The sequence below is a fragment of the Sardina pilchardus genome, chromosome 9 (assembly GCF_963854185.1).
Source record: "Sardina pilchardus chromosome 9, fSarPil1.1, whole genome shotgun sequence".
NCBI lineage: Eukaryota > Metazoa > Chordata > Actinopteri > Clupeiformes > Clupeidae > Sardina > Sardina pilchardus.
The window spans coordinates 4,671,534-4,689,250 of record NC_085002.1 but is presented as its reverse complement, the minus strand read 5'-3'; the positions used below and the strand labels follow the sequence as shown (position 1 = coordinate 4,689,250).

The 17,717-nt window shown below is 45.6% G+C and overlaps 1 protein-coding gene across 1 annotated transcript in view; it reads right to left on the bottom strand.

Annotated features, from left to right (window-relative positions):
* Nucleotides 1-1,845: 1,845 nt before the first annotated feature.
* Nucleotides 1,846-17,717, bottom strand: part of erc2 (ELKS/RAB6-interacting/CAST family member 2) — a 56,032-nt gene continuing 40,160 nt past the window's right edge. Inside the window, exons 8-19 of the mRNA XM_062544914.1 lie at nucleotides 17,407-17,547; nucleotides 16,415-16,555; nucleotides 15,245-15,280; nucleotides 13,540-13,736; nucleotides 8,467-8,478; nucleotides 7,593-7,692; nucleotides 7,136-7,296; nucleotides 5,888-6,035; nucleotides 5,286-5,362; nucleotides 4,580-4,637; nucleotides 2,111-2,176; nucleotides 1,846-1,953 (exon numbers count right to left, since the gene is read on the bottom strand). Of these exons, the coding sequence (XP_062400898.1) occupies nucleotides 2,150-2,176; nucleotides 4,580-4,637; nucleotides 5,286-5,362; nucleotides 5,888-6,035; nucleotides 7,136-7,296; nucleotides 7,593-7,692; nucleotides 8,467-8,478; nucleotides 13,540-13,736; nucleotides 15,245-15,280; nucleotides 16,415-16,555; nucleotides 17,407-17,547 (1,098 nt within the window). The 3' untranslated portion in view covers nucleotides 1,846-1,953; nucleotides 2,111-2,149. The remainder of the gene's footprint in view (nucleotides 1,954-2,110; nucleotides 2,177-4,579; nucleotides 4,638-5,285; nucleotides 5,363-5,887; nucleotides 6,036-7,135; nucleotides 7,297-7,592; nucleotides 7,693-8,466; nucleotides 8,479-13,539; nucleotides 13,737-15,244; nucleotides 15,281-16,414; nucleotides 16,556-17,406; nucleotides 17,548-17,717) is intronic.

Sequence of the window (17,717 nt, the reverse complement as noted above, 5' to 3'; positions counted from 1 at the left end):
GTTTTATTGTTCCAGATCACGTTAGGTTTGTTGTCATCATGCCTGCTGCATCTGAAGCCTTCATGAGCAGGAGCACCAGCTGAAGCACCATTAGAAATATACCCTGGAAGAGGGGAGCAGGTGCATAGGAGCAGGGTCTTCTCTAGGAGACCACCCAGAACACACTCGGAAAAGGAGAATGCTCACAACTCCACAAACGTCCAAAGCTGACCATTATGATTCAATACTGTTTTTTTTTTATGATAAATGTCACACACACACACACACTCACACACACCACACACTCACAGAAACACATACCAACACGCTCACTAAACGAAATTGTTCTGATTGGTACTCTCAAAGGTGACTGAAAGGGAACAGCACAAACCCCTCTGAAGACTGCATAGAGGTGGGCTGCTTCAGAATGCTGAACTGAGGTAACAACTACATGATTGGGACAGACCACAGCTGTACACACTAGGCCTCCTCTTCTCTCACGTCACACAGGGCAGACCACAGCAGTACACACTAGGCCCTCCTCTTCTCTCGCGGCACACAGGGCAGGGAGGCTGCGCTGTCGGTAAGGCCGTACTAATGAGTGGACGTACTGGAGGAAGCCACCAGCGGGGCAAAGCTCCTCTGATCTCTACTTCCCTGATATGTAACCAAAGATGTGCTGTGTGGTGGTGAGAGTTATAAAGGCAAGGTAAACAAATGTTTCTGTGTACAGTTGGCAGGCTACCGCATTTCACCAAAAAACGTCAATCCAATCACAATTATACAAGTCGAAAACAAAATCAAGAGATAAATGAATACATAGGTCAATCTTGGCAGCAAAAACTACAAAGATGGAAGATCCAGACAAGAGCGGAGTGTGGGACTAAACAAAGGCAGGGGATCGTGACCATGTGGGCGGGGAGAACAATAGCTTGGCAGATCAGTGTCAGATAGGGGGGGCGGAGCCAGGCAGATGTGAACAGGATGATAGGCCAATCACGTGAGCTGGGCGGAGCCAGGCCAATGTGAACAGGATGATAGGCCAATCAGGTGAGCTGGGCGGAGCCGGGCAGATGTGAACAGGATGATAGGCCAATCACGTGAGCTGGGCGGAGCCAGGCAGATGTGAACAGCCCAATCCCGTGGGCTGGAATATGTTGGAGTAGGAGCAAGAGCAGCCAGACAGTAATTGATAGGTAATTTGTTCACTGTCGACTCAAGAACTAGAGGGATGACATCTTCATGGAGGTGACTGCCGATCCAGCACAATGCATTGTCTAGGTGGAGGAGGAGATTCCTTTCCACCGGCACACAACATCAAGTGGTGGATGCGTATCCATGTGTCCCCAAGGTCCATGCCCCAGTCCTGCCTCAGTCTTAATCATCCTGCCCCAATCATCTGTGAACAACACAACATGGAGGACAACTAGTTTAGTTTAACACTGCATACAGCATATGAAGCGCATGTGAAGTCCAATGTTTGGAAACTCAAATCAAATTGCTAGCTGTAGAGAAACTGCATATCATGTTCCACAAGAAGCAGCAAACAGAAACAGCATGAAGCAGTATGCTGAAGGAAGTCAGACATCACTTTATTTATTTGAACTGGATTAGTGTATCTTCTTTTTTCCTTGAATTCAAGAAAGTATCTATCTATCTATCTATCTATCTATCTATCTATCTATCTGTCTGTCTGTCTGTCTGTCTGTCTGTCTGTCTGTCTGTCTGTCTGTCTATCTATCTATCTATCAATCAGTCAAGCAGAGATTTTACCTGCTCAGTTGTCAATCTTTTCGCTTGGCCCTCCCATTCGCATGACTCCGCCCCTTCCACTGAACTGAGACAAAATGGCCGCCTACTCCAGCGAAGGCAACAGATTGAAGGGTAAGGTCTGGTCAGATGTCTGGTCAGATGGACAGTGTGTTGTTTCAGCATCATGGCATGGCTGTTCTCCTCCAGTAGTGACTGAATCATCTGCATGGGTCATATATGCATGAACCTGAGTTAGTCATATCAAATAAAACACAGAGACAGGACTGAAAACAAACATGTCCATCGATTGCAATTGCTCTATTAGCTGAATGTGGAGATCTATTGCTCATATGAAGGTAATTTCATGCAAATCACTCACCCCAACAAAACAACATAAGAGCTTTGGTTTTGGAAATGGTTATGCCCAAATGCCTTCCTCATCATCCTGATGTGGGCAGAGAAGCGTACAGCAGGTCAGTGCGAAGCGAGGTGGACAGAACAGAAGAGATTGGAAGGGACGGAGAGAAAGAGTCAGGTTAGACTAAGGTCAGACAAGAGTCAGGTTAGACTAAGGTCAGACAAGAGTCAGGTTAGACTAAGGTCAGACAAGAGCTAGGTTAGACTAAGGTCAGACAAGAGCCAGGTTAGACTAAGGTCAGACAAGAGCTACGTTAGACTAAGGTCAGACAAGAGTCAGGTTAGACTAAGGTCAGACAAGAGCCAGGATAGACTAAGGTCAGACAAGAGTCAGGTTAGACTAAGGTCAGACAAGAGCCAGGTTAGACTAAGGTCAGACAAGAGCCAGGTTAGACTAAGGTCAGACAAGAGCCAGGATAGACTAAGGTCAGACAAGAGTCAGGTTAGACTAAGGTCAGACAAGAGCCAGGTTAGACTAAGGTCAGACAAGAGCCAGGTTAGACTAAGGTCAGACAAGAGCCAGGTTAGACTAAGGTCAGACAAGAGCCAGGTTAGACAAGTGATCTTAGAGGAAGTAAGAAACTTGTAAGCATGAGGATGTCAAAGAGATCAGTCACACACGTATGCACGCACACACACACAGAGAAACACACACACACACACACACACACACACACACACACACACACACACACAGGGCATAAAAGGGCTTCCTGCTTCTGGAGATAAGAATCTCAATAGCTTCTAACGTACTACAAACACCTAAAGCGGTTTACAACCATTTTGGCCTTTTTGAGCAAGACCTGGAATTGGAAATATTTTGGCTGAAGAGACCTGAGGAACTTAAAGACCTTTTCAGCTGTAAGGTTAACACACAGGGAGGGGTATACATAGTGATGGGAATGTATTTCTTTTCTTCATTCCTCTCTATGATAAAACCCCAAGCTGATTCTGATTCCGGTTAAAACATGGGTGCGGCTAATTACTATAATATAGCCTCATACTTCACTTCACCACGCCCATCAATAACCAGTTTCAATGACTTTAAACTATGTTGCCACTTAAAGTAAAGTAAACATTGCATTGGTTAGCAGATGGTGACAGACATGATATGACTATGATATGATAATTATTGTTGTGATAGTTTCACAATGTCATTCATTTCTTTGGCACACACACATACACATTCAGTACCTACTGAAGGTCAACTGAAGGACAACGTAATAAATGTCGGTACTGAACAGCTCTGAGAGGGTCAGACTGTCTGAGAGGGGACACGACTGGGATCCCTCCTCTAACATATCAGACTTTACAAATAAAAACTCATGCTCCTTAGCTGTGTTCTTTTTTTCATCTGCACTGCCATTTTAAGCTAATTTCTATTACTTCACAAGGCAACAGCCGTGACCTACTGGCTTGTAACTGAAGGGTTGCCGGTTCGATCCCCGGCCTGTACAAAAAACTGTGGGCGGGGGCAGTGGTTGAGTGCTGCTCTCCCATGCCCACATCCACGGCTGATGTGCCCTTGAGCACCTAACCCCTCACACACACACACACACACACACACACTTGAGCAAGGCACCTAACCCCTCACTGCTCCCCGAGTACTGCTGTGGCAGGCAGCTCACTGCTCCGGGTTAGTGTGTGCTTCACCTCACTGAGTGCTGTGTGTGTGTTTCACTAATTCACGGATTGGGATAAATGCAGAGACCAAATTTCCCTCACGGGATCAAAAGAGTATATATACTTATGAGGTTGGCAATGAGTATTTCAAACACAGCAGACACGCTAGTTGTGCCCAAATGTAGATCAAAGTCCGCCATGGTTGCCCCAGGGTGTGTTCCAAAAGATATCTGGCTCGACAGAAACTGCTCCCATGATAATTAGCTACTCTATTAGCACAGCCCAGTTATTAAAGAGAAGCGATTTCAGCCAAGTGATACTGATGGAAACAGGCTGTACAAGCACATGTGAGCAGTATCACCATGCAGTTGTTTCATTGTTATTGTTTGCTCTTTTATTGTAGGTTGCCTGGGACAGCACACAAGCTAACACCATCTTATTTACCGGATTTTTTTTGTTGCCAATTAAATACCTCCGCCAAGGAGGTTATGTTTTCATCGGGGTTTGTTTGCTTGTTTGTTTGTCTGTCTGTTTGTTGGCTTGTTGTTTGTTTGTTTGTTTGTTCGCAAGATAACTCAAAAAGTTATGGATGGATTTCGATTATATTTTCAGGAAAGGTCTGAAATGACCTAAGGAAGAAATGATTCCTGGGAGTGATCCGTGTCACCGTCTGGCAGTTATGTTTGCACTTGGGGGAGGTCTGCGCTCTCGGAGTGCTTCGCTAGTTAGCATTGTTGCTATCAGACGAATAACAAACAAATAAACAATTCTAGAGAGGAGGGGGGAGGGAAGAGGGGGGGGGACCCACCTGGTCTGGGGAGGGCCGATGTCCGGCGTGGGGTCCACGGGCCGGGCCGCGGTGGTGTGGCGGCGGTTGACGGGGGTGCTGCTGTCCGTGGGGCGGCGGGTGGTGGGGGTGCTGTTGGGGGTGCTGCTGCGGGTGCTGCTGGGGGTGCTGCTGGGGGTGCTGCTGGGGGTGCGGGTGTCCAGGGTGGGGGGGCTGCTGCTGGGGCGGAGGAGCATGAGGATGCTGGGGGTGAGAGGGGTGCTGTTGTGGCTGCTGCTGCTGCTGCTGCTGCTGCTGCTGTTGCTGGGGGGGCATGGGGCCATGCAGGTGTTGGGGGTGCTGCGGGTGTTGGGGGTGTTGCTGCTGCTGGGGGTGCTGTTGCTGGGGGTGCTGCTGCTGCTGCTGCGGGTGGGGCTGCTGGGCGCGGGGGCCGTGCTGTTGGTGCTGGGGTGCAGGCTGGGGATGCTGAGGGTGTTGGGGATGCTGGGGGTGTTGAGGGTGTTGAGGATGCTGGGGGTGTTGAGGATGTTGGGGGTGTTGCGGGTGTTGGGGATGGGGAGGGTACTGGGGCTGCGGTCCTTGGGGGTGCTGGTGCTGCTGTGGGGGCTGGGGATGCTGGGGGTGGGGGGCGTGGGGGTAGGGAGGCTGGGGAGCATGCTGCAGGTGCTGGGGGTGTGCTGGGTAGCCTGGCTGGGGTTGGGGCTGCTGTGGGTGAGGTGCCTGAGGCTGCATGTGGTGAGGGGGGTGGGTGTGGTAGTGGTCGTCCTCATAGTTATCGGCTATCAGCTTCATTCTGCTCTGGGTCTGAGGACAGACGGATAAACAACACTTCAGTTGTCACTGAGCTGTCACTTCAAAAAGTCACTGATACAAGTTAGCTGTCTTGCTATATAATGTGTTCATTATATGGTAAAAGCTGTATTTACATACAGGGCCGTCAAATAGACTTTACTAGAACCCTATACATTACAAAATGATGATAAAATAAATGCAAACAAAGTGTTTTAAATCTACAATGACAAAAATAATATTCACCCTAAAGCAATGTCAAAGCTGTTATATTCAGGTAAGTGTATTGCTGTGTAGATGTTCCATGTAATGGTCTGAAGCCAAAGTAGGTTAAACTGGTGTAAAAGCTGTTAATTAAGTCCAGGGCCACAGGACCTCCACAGGAGCCCAGGGCTGTCCCAGTCATGACCCGAGCACATGCCCCTCTCATGGGGAGAGGGAGGAGGAGAGAGAGAAGGAGAGACACAAGGGCAGAGAGAGAGAGCTGAGGAGAGAGAAAGACAGAGAGGGAGGGAGGGAGGGAGGGGTACTGCTCAGTACCTGCTGTTTGAGCTGGTGCATCAGCTTGTCCTTCTCCCTCTTCAGAGACAGAACCTCGTCCTGCGTCTTCTTCTTGTTGGAGGCGGAGAGTTCCAGAAGGGCGATGTTGGCATCTTTCTCGCTGATGGCTGCCAGCAGAGCTTGTTGCCTGTAGTGAGAGAGCACATGTTCTCACAGCAGTAAAACCTGCCCCGTGTGGACAATAGCCAGCATTACATGAACAACATACTGTACTGACGTCATAGTACACAGACAGATATTGATGGTATACTGTACCACAGAGAACTGACTGCACTTGTATATGAATATAGTATAATATGAATTCAGTGTTATGGAAATAGGTCAGCTTAAAGGTCACAACATGTTTGCATGAAGCCAGTGTCCATGTCCAAACATGTTTATGTGTGTGTGTGTGCGTGTGCGTGTGCGTGTGCGTGTGCGTGTGCGTGCGTGCGTGCATGTGTGCGCGTGTGCGTGTGCGCGTGTGTGTGTGTGTGTCCATGTCCAAATGGCCATGTGTCCAACGGCTCTCTGGGCTCCGGATCAAGGACTGCCCTCTGCTCTGGGTGTGTATGTGTGCTCCTTGTGTGTGTGTGTGTGTGTGTGTATGTGTGTGTGCTCCTGGTGAGCTCACTGCTCCTAGTGTGTGTGTGTGTGTGTGTGTGTGTGTGCATGTGTGTACACTACACCTGGATGGGTTAAATGCAGAGGACAAATTTCCTTCCGGACAAATAAAGTAACTTAACTTAAAGGGACACTTCACCGATTAGCATTAAGCTTTGTATCTTTAGAAAACCAAACCAGTCATGTTTTTGAATGGTCGTGCATCATTCCCTCAGTTTGCCTTGAGATGGGAGAAATTAGGGATTTCAATGAAGCCCATGAATAGGACTTCCTGCTTTCAATGATGTAAAATGATGATTTTTACATCATTGAAAGCAGGAAGTCCAACATTGAAATCCATATCTCTCCCATCTCAAGGCAAACTGAGGGAATGATGCACGACCATTCAAAAACATGACTGGTTTTCTAAAGATGCAAAGCTTAATGCTAATCGGTGAAGTGTCCCTTTAAACTGTTAATAGAAACAAAGAGGAAAACGGAGCTGAGACCAAGAGCTGCTCACTTCATCTCCAGGATCTCCTCCAGGTGTTTACTGTGTGTGTGTGTGTGTGTGTGTGTGTGTGTGTGTGTGTGTGTGTGTGTGTGTGTGCAGAGGAAAAGGAGCGGAGACCAAGAGCTGCTCACTTCATCTCCAGGATCTCCTCCAGGTGTTTACGACGCTCCTGCCGCATGTTGGTCAGATGACCGTCGCGCTCCGACAGGGACTGCTGGCTGGAGGACAGGCGCTGCTTGGTGGCGTCCAGCTCCTGCCTCGTCTTCTCCAGAACGGTCATTAGTTCCTCCATCTGATACAAAACAGCAGAACGTCACAAGCTAGTCACAAAGACTAGAGAGCAAGGTGCAAGCATGAAAGCATGATGTTTTTTTAATGTTTGATGACTGATGAAAACCCAGAAGGGTCGAAACGTTGCTTTTTTCATTAAACGGGAACAATTTATCAGTGTTGCAGACATTACATTAGTTTCCTAAGCTACTCTTCATTTGTCCTGCACCTGCAAGGTGGGATGTGCACACAGCTACTTTTCTGGTATGCCAAAACGTGCACCATCTCATACACATGCACGCACACACACACACACACCTTTGGATTGTCCATAGGGTTGTCCTTTCTTGCATCTTTCTTGTCTCCCTGAGGGCCCATTTTGATGTTGGGGCCCTTCTTGGTTTGGTCCTTGGTTTGCCTTCAGCAAGAGCAAGAGCAGGACAAGCCTGTTAGCTCATGTTCCATCGCAATTACCACTCAAATGAACATTAATAGCTTGTATACTAAACTTTTAGTTATTTCAGTCAACACAACACAATAGCTAAAGTGCCATACATTGTAAAAGCAACCAAAATAGATAGATATGTGGTTCTTTTTATAATTTTATTTATACTAAATACACAATTTATTGTTTATCTTTTAATCTGAACTGCATGAAATACTGTACACATGTGCTAATGCTAGTCATTACTGCTAATCAATACAGCTAGTCAATACTGCTAGTCACTGAATTAGTTTTACTAATGAGACATCCACAACACAACAGACAAGACACAGCACCACAATATCTACAGTGGGACACATGAGACACAAAACCAGGAACCAAAAACACGTCAACGTGATGAGACTCAAACAGGACTTACAGGAGACAGTCAGTGAAATGCACAAAAAATAAACAAAATAAATGAAAAATAAATATTTTTTTCACATGATCCAATTCAACATCCTACACACAAGATCCAAATGAGACACATGCTTGAATGAGAGTCCAGCCAGACTCTCTGATAGATAAGCCCGGCAGTTATGAGACATTGGTGAGCTTGTCTTCATAAGAGCCCTATAGGGACACCTGCTCTGAATAACTCACTGGGACAGCAGGCACTGTTAAGGGAAGAATGGGGGGGTAGAGGGGGATGGGGTTGGGACTGCCAACCCAGCTGGTGAGGGGTGCGTCTGCTAAGCCTCTACTTACCTGGGAGCGAGGCTGTAGGCAGAATACAGGAAGGAGGAAGAGGAAGAGGAAGAGGAAGGGGCGGGGCAGGAAGGAGCAGCCGCAGACACAGGAAGAGGAAGAAGAGAGTGGACAAACCACAGGGGACACATTAGAGGTCACCAACGGCATAACCAGGACACAGAGAGAGAGTGGAGACGATAGTTATAATCCCAAACCTCACCCCCATAGACACATACAGGACCCCCCCCCCCACCCCCCCACCCCCCCACCCAATACCACTGAGGAACAGCAGCCAGTGCAGAGGATGCAACTGCTCAACTCAAGAGGACAGCATTGGATCGTTCAACCACTGCCGAGCCAGTGAGGGGCAGGGGTGCCGACATGCAGTACCAGGGACCAGCCGAGCCAGGCCTAGTGTGCCAGGGAGCAGGGGGGGGTAGTAGGGGGTTAGGGTTAGGGAGACGGAGCTCACGAGCCCAGGGGGGAGAGGGGGAGGGGACGAGAGGGGTGACAGAGGTCCAAACAACCAGACAAACCAGAGGGGACATGAGACTTGCTCTCGGTTCTGTAAGTAACACACACAGTTAGGGGGGTATGGAGCCCTACCTAAGGACACAAACACCTTAAATCACTGATCCCCCTCAGGACCTGCAGCACTGCAGCGCAGGGTGGGCCATGCAGGTTACAGGGGGTTAAGGGAGCATTGGGGGTGGGGGGGGTGGTGGGGGGTTAACTCCTCAGGCCATGGGTAGTAGGAGCAGGGCACACACGGAACTACCAGGCATTGTGGTGGTGATGGGAGGCGGGGAGTGGGGTTTGAAGAGGGAGAGGGAGAGAACTGAAAGGGGCAAGATGAGGAGAGGAGGGGGGGATGGCTAGAGCCTAATGGGGAGGTTGGGATGGATCATGGATCATGGAGGAGAATGGAGGACGATAAGAGAGCGGATGAGACAGTGGAACAGGTTGGAGTTGACACAACGGCGTCAGGATGAGAGCTCTGCCCTAAAGACAGAGGTTCTGTGCTAGACACCAGCTTACACGTCAACCAAACACCAACAAACCAAACTGACACAAAAAAGAAAAATACACACAGAGAATACACTGTGTTTGTGTATGAGTGTGTGTGTGTGTGTGTGTGTGTGTGCACGCACGCCCATGTGTCTATGTCTCTCTGTGTGTGTGTGTGTGTGTGTGTGTGTGTGTGTGTGTGTGTGAGAACATGCACATGTGAATGTGTACCTATATCATGTGTAGTTGTGAGTGTGTGCACACACTAGAGTATGATGAGCACACAGGTATGAAAGCAGTTCTGTGAAAACACACCAAAACCATCCAACCCATTGTGATGTTTGTGACAGAACTACACATATAGCAGTTAATCAACTTCACTGAGATTCCCTCTGATCTTGTCTAAAGGCACGGCCTTCACCTTAACCTTGGTGTGCTTTCACAACGGTCCAATGCACAGACCCATGCCAGTGATGAGAGGGTAGAGGTGACAAAGTCTTGAACGTGTTATCTTGAAAATATCAGGAATGTACCTCACACACGTTTGTACAGGTCTTTCATATCCTGTATTTAAACAATACAAGATGTGACTAACATCATAGAAAAGACTGACAGATCAAGATAGATTCCTCATTTTCAAATGCCCGACGTGATATAGAGTAAATTAATCAGGATTCATGCCCACTCTATCATACAAACACATGCACTCACATGCGCTCACTTAAACACTCTCAATTCATAAGCACACACATCAACAAAATAACATGCGCTCACACATACAGTACATACATAACCTTGGCTACGAACACACACATTTGAAAGAGATCTCCATGTGAAGGTCCTTGCATTTAAATACAAATATTTTTGTGTAAATGTGTTTTTGAGTTTGTTCAAGGCTATTCCAGCCACATGAAGATCTGCTACAGTAGGTCAGACAAAAGCAGACAACGAGCAGACAGTTTGGCGGACACAAACATTGGCACACAAATATTTTTTTCCAAAGATGGACACACACACACACACACACACACACACACACAACTGAAATCAAGGCAGAGAGACAAGACAGCCGAGCTGAGCTGAGGTGTGCCAGGGCAGAGCACTCACTTTCCCAGGAAATCCCACACCATGCCCCCAATCTGCTGGGGGGCAGCGGTCACAGAGGGGGCCGGGTCAGGGGGGGCTCTGCCACCGGGACGAGGGGACGCGCGAGAGGTAGGGGTGGCGCCAGGGCCATGGGTAGGACCGGGCACAGAGGCAGGGGGATGGGCATGAGCATGGGGGGCATGGGGACCATGGGGACCCTGCGGGCCATGTAGGGAGTGGGGGGCGTGGGGGCCCTGTGGAGCATGGGGTCCTTGTGGGGCATGAGGACCATGTAGGGAGTGGGGGCCATGAGGACCCTGTGGAGCATGGGGACCCTGTAGGGAGTGGGGTCCTTGTGGGGCATGGGGGCCATGGAGAGAATGGGGGGGATGGATCGCAGGGCTGTAGCAGGAGATGGGGTACCAGGACACAAGAACCACAGATGAAGAAAACAGATGGTGAGGAGAGAGAGAGAGAGAGGAAGTGAGAGAGTGGAAGAGAGGTCAGGTGTATGTAAGAAGGGAGGGCGGGAGGAGGAGGAGGAGGAAGTGAAATGTGAGGAGGAAAGGAGGACGATAATGAAGGCATGACAACAGTGGTAACAGAAGAGGAAGGAGTGAAGAGAGGGGGTTGAGAGATGGATATTCATGGTTGAGTAGCCGTGAAAGAAGGGAGGCAAGAGGAGAGAGGAGAAGAGAAAATGGGGTCAAGAGATATGGACAGTAAGATAAGTAAGAGAGGAAGAAGAGAAGAGGGGAGAGAAACAGTGGGCACAGTGGCAGAGAAGAAAAGAAATATACAACGTTAATCAAGAGAGCCACCAACAGTCACCACATGAGCATGGCAAACAAAGAGAGATGCAATGGCAGTCTATCGGGGCGACGCGACGGGCACTCGGAAGTGAGGAAACACTAGTTTCCTTCCCCAGGGGAGGGGGTCATAATGTACCAATATACAGAAATCAGTTGGGGGGACATAAAGGTGCTAAACCTAGGACTGGTTAACTGATGACTATAAAGCTACAGTAAATGAGTCCATACCCCGCAGTCCATGCATAATGGCAGCAACAAATCACAAGGTTTGTCCACTGTTTGCTGCTCCCTTGTGGTCACAGGCAAAGATGGCGGAGGCTAGGCCACATGTAACATGAACATAACATACTGTATGTCTGAAAGACACCTGAGTGACCATTTTGCATTACTGTACACCAACACAGATTAATGTTAAATGTCATGTTAACGTAGCATGTACGTATAGCTACATCTACATTTAAACACTTGAGCTCTTGAGCTAGCTTACAGACTAACCATTGATGTTAACATTGCAAGTAACTAGCCAAAGTTGCTGGCTGTAGTTACTACAATTGCTCAAAATCATCTGAGATGTGGCAGATTATCCTGATTATGTGACAGGATAGGCCACATTTAGTTGGTTAGCTGGATACAGTCATTTAAGTAAATATCTCGGTCATTGTGTACACTTCTTTTTTCAAACATTATATTTGTTACTATATCATTTATAAGTTGCTTTTAATGTTTTGAACTAAGATGACTATATACTGTACCACTCTGGAAAATGAAAACAACTTGATTAGATACTAGTAGGCTTGACCAGTACAGACAGCCATACTTGTTGTACTTGTTAAAAAACACTACTTGTTATCGTCATACGGTTGTTGTGTTAACATTAAACACAAAGTCAATGTGTCATTTCAGTATATTAATGACACATCTCACTGGCTATCATGGATATAAAAGGCCAAAGGTTCATAATATTTATGTGCAAGTAAGGTTTAATATTTGTACCCCTATGTACCTTTTTTTCTGAGAGTGTATGGAGGTTGGAAATTATGGAATGTTGCTGTGATTGGCTTTAACATTAACATATACTTAAACTTAACGTAACTTCAAATAACTTAACACTACAGACATAATACCACTGACAAATTCCAATCAAGAACAACAGTGACTGCAGAGATATAAGCTGGTGTTATCATGACCAGAATATAGACCTTCAAATTAGGGCATGTACTGTACAATAACATTATATTAGTTCCGCCTATTTTAATGTGTGCTTTTCTAGGGAGCTAGACTAGACTACACTGTAATATCATCTTCAAGTTTATTTTGTTGGTGCAGTCACGGATATTGAGAGAAGCTTGAAAAAAGGCATCTATGACTCAAGCACACTGACTGCTGTTTCCCTTGCCTGTTTCACGTCACTGACTCTCCTTACAACACAAAGCAAGAAATCACAGCCAAAGCTTGTTGATTTTTTTCTTGTTAAATTAAAAACGTAGTCACAAGCTAAAGGTCATATAAGGGTCAGGAGCACTTCCCAGGTCAGGCTGCCAAAGGATTGGGCTTGACAGGACACAACATGACAGCAGGATCACAAAGGCACTGACAAACAACTCTCCTCTCCCCCCAACACACACACACACACACAGATGGAGCTCCTACACATTGGCAAACAACCCCCGATGCAGTCATCTGTTATTAAAGCAGACAGCTCACGGTGTGATGCTAAAAGAACTTCTCAGACCATCTCAGATGATTGAAAAAAGAAATCAAACGGTAGCTTTACCACCCAGGAGATCTTCCTTATCTGTGCCACGCAATACCATCCTCGGCAGCGTTAATATCATCATCATCATTATCATCATCATAAATCATGATTATGTACACTTTCAGTATCATCATGTAAATATGATCATTTTCCTTCATTTTCACATGTATCTGAACAATCTTCCAGTCTTTTGGTCTATAAACTAGGCCTGAAGATCTAATTAGTAGACTGCACATCTAAAATGGGCAAAAAGCATTGCAAGTAATGATAAGAGCAGGCTGGATGACTATGGCATTAATTAAATTGAATGTACTGTACGCTCGTTTAATCAACAGCTGCTTCAGCTCGTCTTAATTTCCATTGCACAATTCATTTTCCACAGAGATTCTAAGCATGACAAATGCATGATATATAGGAAGGACGATGTACCTTTCAAGCTCAGCAATCTTCTTGTCCTTGTCGTTCTTCTCTGTCTCAACCTCTCGGAGGATTTCCAGCAGTCTCTCCACCTCTGCCTGGGATTTCCCAGACTCCTCCTTGAAGAACGTCACCTCCTTCTCCAGGAGCTTCACCCGATCCACAAAGTCAGGGTTGCCACGAACACTCTGATGCTCCACCTCGTGGGCCTTCTGCAAGGCAATATCATCGCACGCATGTCACACAGGCTTCGCATTCTCCCAAGAGTGGACAATCAAACACAATGAATATGCCTACAATGAATAGGTCTATCACATAGACCAGGTGTGCAGCTTCACTAGTGATTAAGAGGTGCATGTGTATGTGCATATTCTATAGTTAATTGAAACAAGATCATCTACATATAGCATATAAAACAAGATCATCTGCATATAGTGTAAAAAACAAGATGATCTACATATGGCATATAAAACAAGATCATCTACATATAGTTTAAAAAGTTAGTTCATCTATAGTGTATAAAACAGATGTGTGCTTCAATCACTGTTGTCATACACAGGCAACTTCACAGCATGCCTGTTACATGTTCTCAAAATGAATGTGGTGAACCTGCAAGCTGGGCTTTGCTTCAAATTGCCATCAGTAAAACACAGTAAAGCTACAATTAAAAAAAAAAACATGAAAGTAACAACAAAGAACATGACTACTACACAACATCACAGCCTGGAAAAGTAGAAATGCCACGACAATATAGAGGATGAGAACAATTCACCAATAGACAACAGGAAGTACAAGAACATTAACAGACACTCCACTCCACCCAGCACCAACATAACTACAGGCACACAAAACAACACACAATGTTTCAGCAGTCAACAGCGCTCCCGCTCCTGTAGAAGTTCTGCTAAATTGAATGTGATTTAGCATAATAAAGCAAAAAGCATAGAGTAAATCATTAGTAGCAAACATTAAAGCATGCAGAAAGCACACCATGCACTCAGTGAATCAGCTGTACAGTCTTGTGAAATGCTTTCATTGTGACACAGTGCAAAACGGTATTTTTTGTGATTGTCTGGTAAGTCTGATGAATATTGAGGAAGGATCCAGATGCCCAAAGCCGGTCTGATAAGCACTGAAGTTATCAACAGTTAGCTAATATGCCTCCCCATCCACTGCCCCTGAGTATAAACAACGCTGACTGTGTTTTTGGGTTTTCCTGTGTTTTTCAAAGTATTGATAAAATAGTTCATAAACTACCACTGTCAAACATGTTTTAAGTAGTTCAGAGCACAGCAATGAGCTGAGAGAAGAACAGTTTATAAAAATCACTATATATCACTATATCGTATCATTATGTTACTTTTCACATGTAAGCAAGATGATAACTAAATGTGGAGAAATTATGCTGACCACATTTATCATGTTTACGTGAAACAAATCAGCCTAGACTATGACGAATAGAACAAATGATAACTTTAAATACTAAGTGCTAATGCATACAGTGTGTGTGTGTCCGAGTGTGAGTGTGTGAGTGTGTGTGTAAACAGTCGAGTAGCGTGGCATGGCCTTCAGCAGCAACAGTGTACGCATGCATTTTAGATGGAGGTGCAACACACAGTAACGTGAGCCTTCCCCTAACTAACAACAGGGCACAGAATAAAGAATCCCAACATGACGGTGTCCTCGTTCTTTCAATATGTTCTATGAAGGCACTTACAGGGTTGCTCATCTGACTGAACAGCTGCTCTGCTTGCTACATCGCAGAGGGAGGGAGGGAGGGATCATTTGGGAGGGGGGTAGCGTGAGGGGAAGGAATAAGGGAAGATTTGTAAGACAGGGTTAGCACTGTTAGCATTCCGCTATCAAATGTGGCAAGCTCATTTCAGCATAATATATTTTGCAATCCAGGCAAATGGGGAAATCACTAAGACATTCAACTGAGAGGCATAATCCAGGTAACATGGTGAGTAAAGATGAAATGTCGCACTCTGCAGTGAAGTATTTTAAGCAGAGTGTGTGAATTTTAATGTTAACATTCCATCTATGAAATGCTGTGGATAGGCATGAAACTCTGAAAGGTAGATCTCTGGTTTGTGACAGCTTGCTTATTACACACTTGACCAGATGAACTGTGAAATATTTTTCAGTCACTTTGGCACTTTGGCTTTTTCCCTGTCCAGGCAATGCGTAATAACTACTTTTGTGGTGCTGAGAACTGTTTTTTTTTTCCTCCCTCAAATTCTCTGATATCTGTTCTGAATTAACATAATGTATCCACCAAGTGGGTGTTAAGCCATTTTACAATTCCAATCCTTCCAATCAATTTGAAAACACAGTTTACAAGCCATTGCAAATTTGTTATGCAACCCAATATGAGAAGTGTACCCAATGATGTAGCCAACAAATCCAGAGTGGAAATATCACTCGCCTGCCATGAAGTGTCCTCACAACATGTGCTAACATGTTACTGGAAATGTAATTTGGAGACAGGACAACAAGCACGCATGCATGTTAGTTAGAGAGCCTATTATCATCTAAGGTGCCATCACACCGAATTCTAGATTTGGCCAATCTTTATTTTTGAAGAGGTCAATATGACCCTTATCAATCCACTCTACCTGTAACAAAATCAATAAATATATGACACACACACACACACACACACACACACACAAACACAAACACACATGCCTCTTATACTAAGACAAAGAGGCCATACCTTCTCTGCGCATGTGCGCACACACACACACACACACACACACACACACACACTCAGATACGAACACAAGGAGGACATACCTTCTCTGTGCATGTGCGCACACACACACACACACACATACACACACACACACACACACCCACACACACACACACACGGAGGACATACCTTCTGCAACTGTGTTTCCAACTTACTGCACTCCTCCTTCTTCTGCTCGATGGCTATCTCCAGGGTCTTGAGTTTGGAGTCCTTCTTCAGGCCCGAGGACGCCAGCGAGGAGGCGTGCTCCTTCAGGTCAATTAGATTGGACTGGACAACACAGATTCAAGCACAACAGTTACTCTCAAGCCCGGCGCGCATCGGACACAGCGTTCAGCGGTGTAGGATTGACGCGCAGGATTTTAGAATAGTTTTCTAACCCTGAGCGGCTGCTGCGTGGCAGAAGTTTCTAGTGGGGTTTGCTCCGTTAAAAACAATGGGAGTTCTATTTTTTTTCTTGAATATAGATTTCTATAGTAGTTTTTTTTTTCTTTTAAGGGTACAGATTACAGAAGGCCTAGATTTCAAGTATATATACATTACATTACATGTCAGTCAGCTTTCTGATTGCTTTCTGACTGATTCTGATTCTGATTACATAAAATTAGGGCTGTCAATCGAAAATTTTAATCTAATTAATTACATACTCTGTGATTAATTAATTTAAATTAATCGCATATAAAATGTAATCGCAAAATCGCAATGTCAACACTATTTCTTTGCAGTAATGTGATACTTAAGAGTTGACGAACTACGGTGATATGCAAATTCTGTGCTGCAGACATTGCAGAGGACTTTGTTTTAATCAACACTTTCTTTTTAACACCGTCAGGCCAGTTTTTTTTTTTTTTAAAGTAAATGTTCCAATCAATGATCCAGGCAGCACATTCTCGTCTCCCCATTTTACGGTCTAATGGTTACTGTCTAGAATGGCTCCGGGTCAAAGGTCATCGATTATTCTGCGTTATTTTATCTCAAATTAATTAATCTAAATTAATCAGTTATTTTGACAGCCCTACATAAAATACACAAAATCTATTTATACGCTGTCTGCCATGGCTGAAACCAGACCCAACATTTGTGCAATCTAAAGAAGAAACATGCAGTCTGTCTGTTCTCACCTCTTTGTCAGTCAACTCCAGTTGCAAGGTGCCAACCCTCTCCTTGAGGTCCTTGTTCTCCTTTTTGTAGAGCTCCACCTCCTCCAACCGCTCACGGTCCTCCCTCTCCCTCTGATCCTTCAGTCTCTCAATAATGCGCTCCTGGGAGAGACACGTGGGATGTAAATAGTGTAGGCAATAGGCTTGGCACTTGATATCCATATCTGCCCATTTCATTGGAACAGAAATGTTCTGTTGTGACTAACTCTATATCTACAGTATATAAAATCAATAACGCATACTGTTGTCTATCATAATATGGGAATATGGGA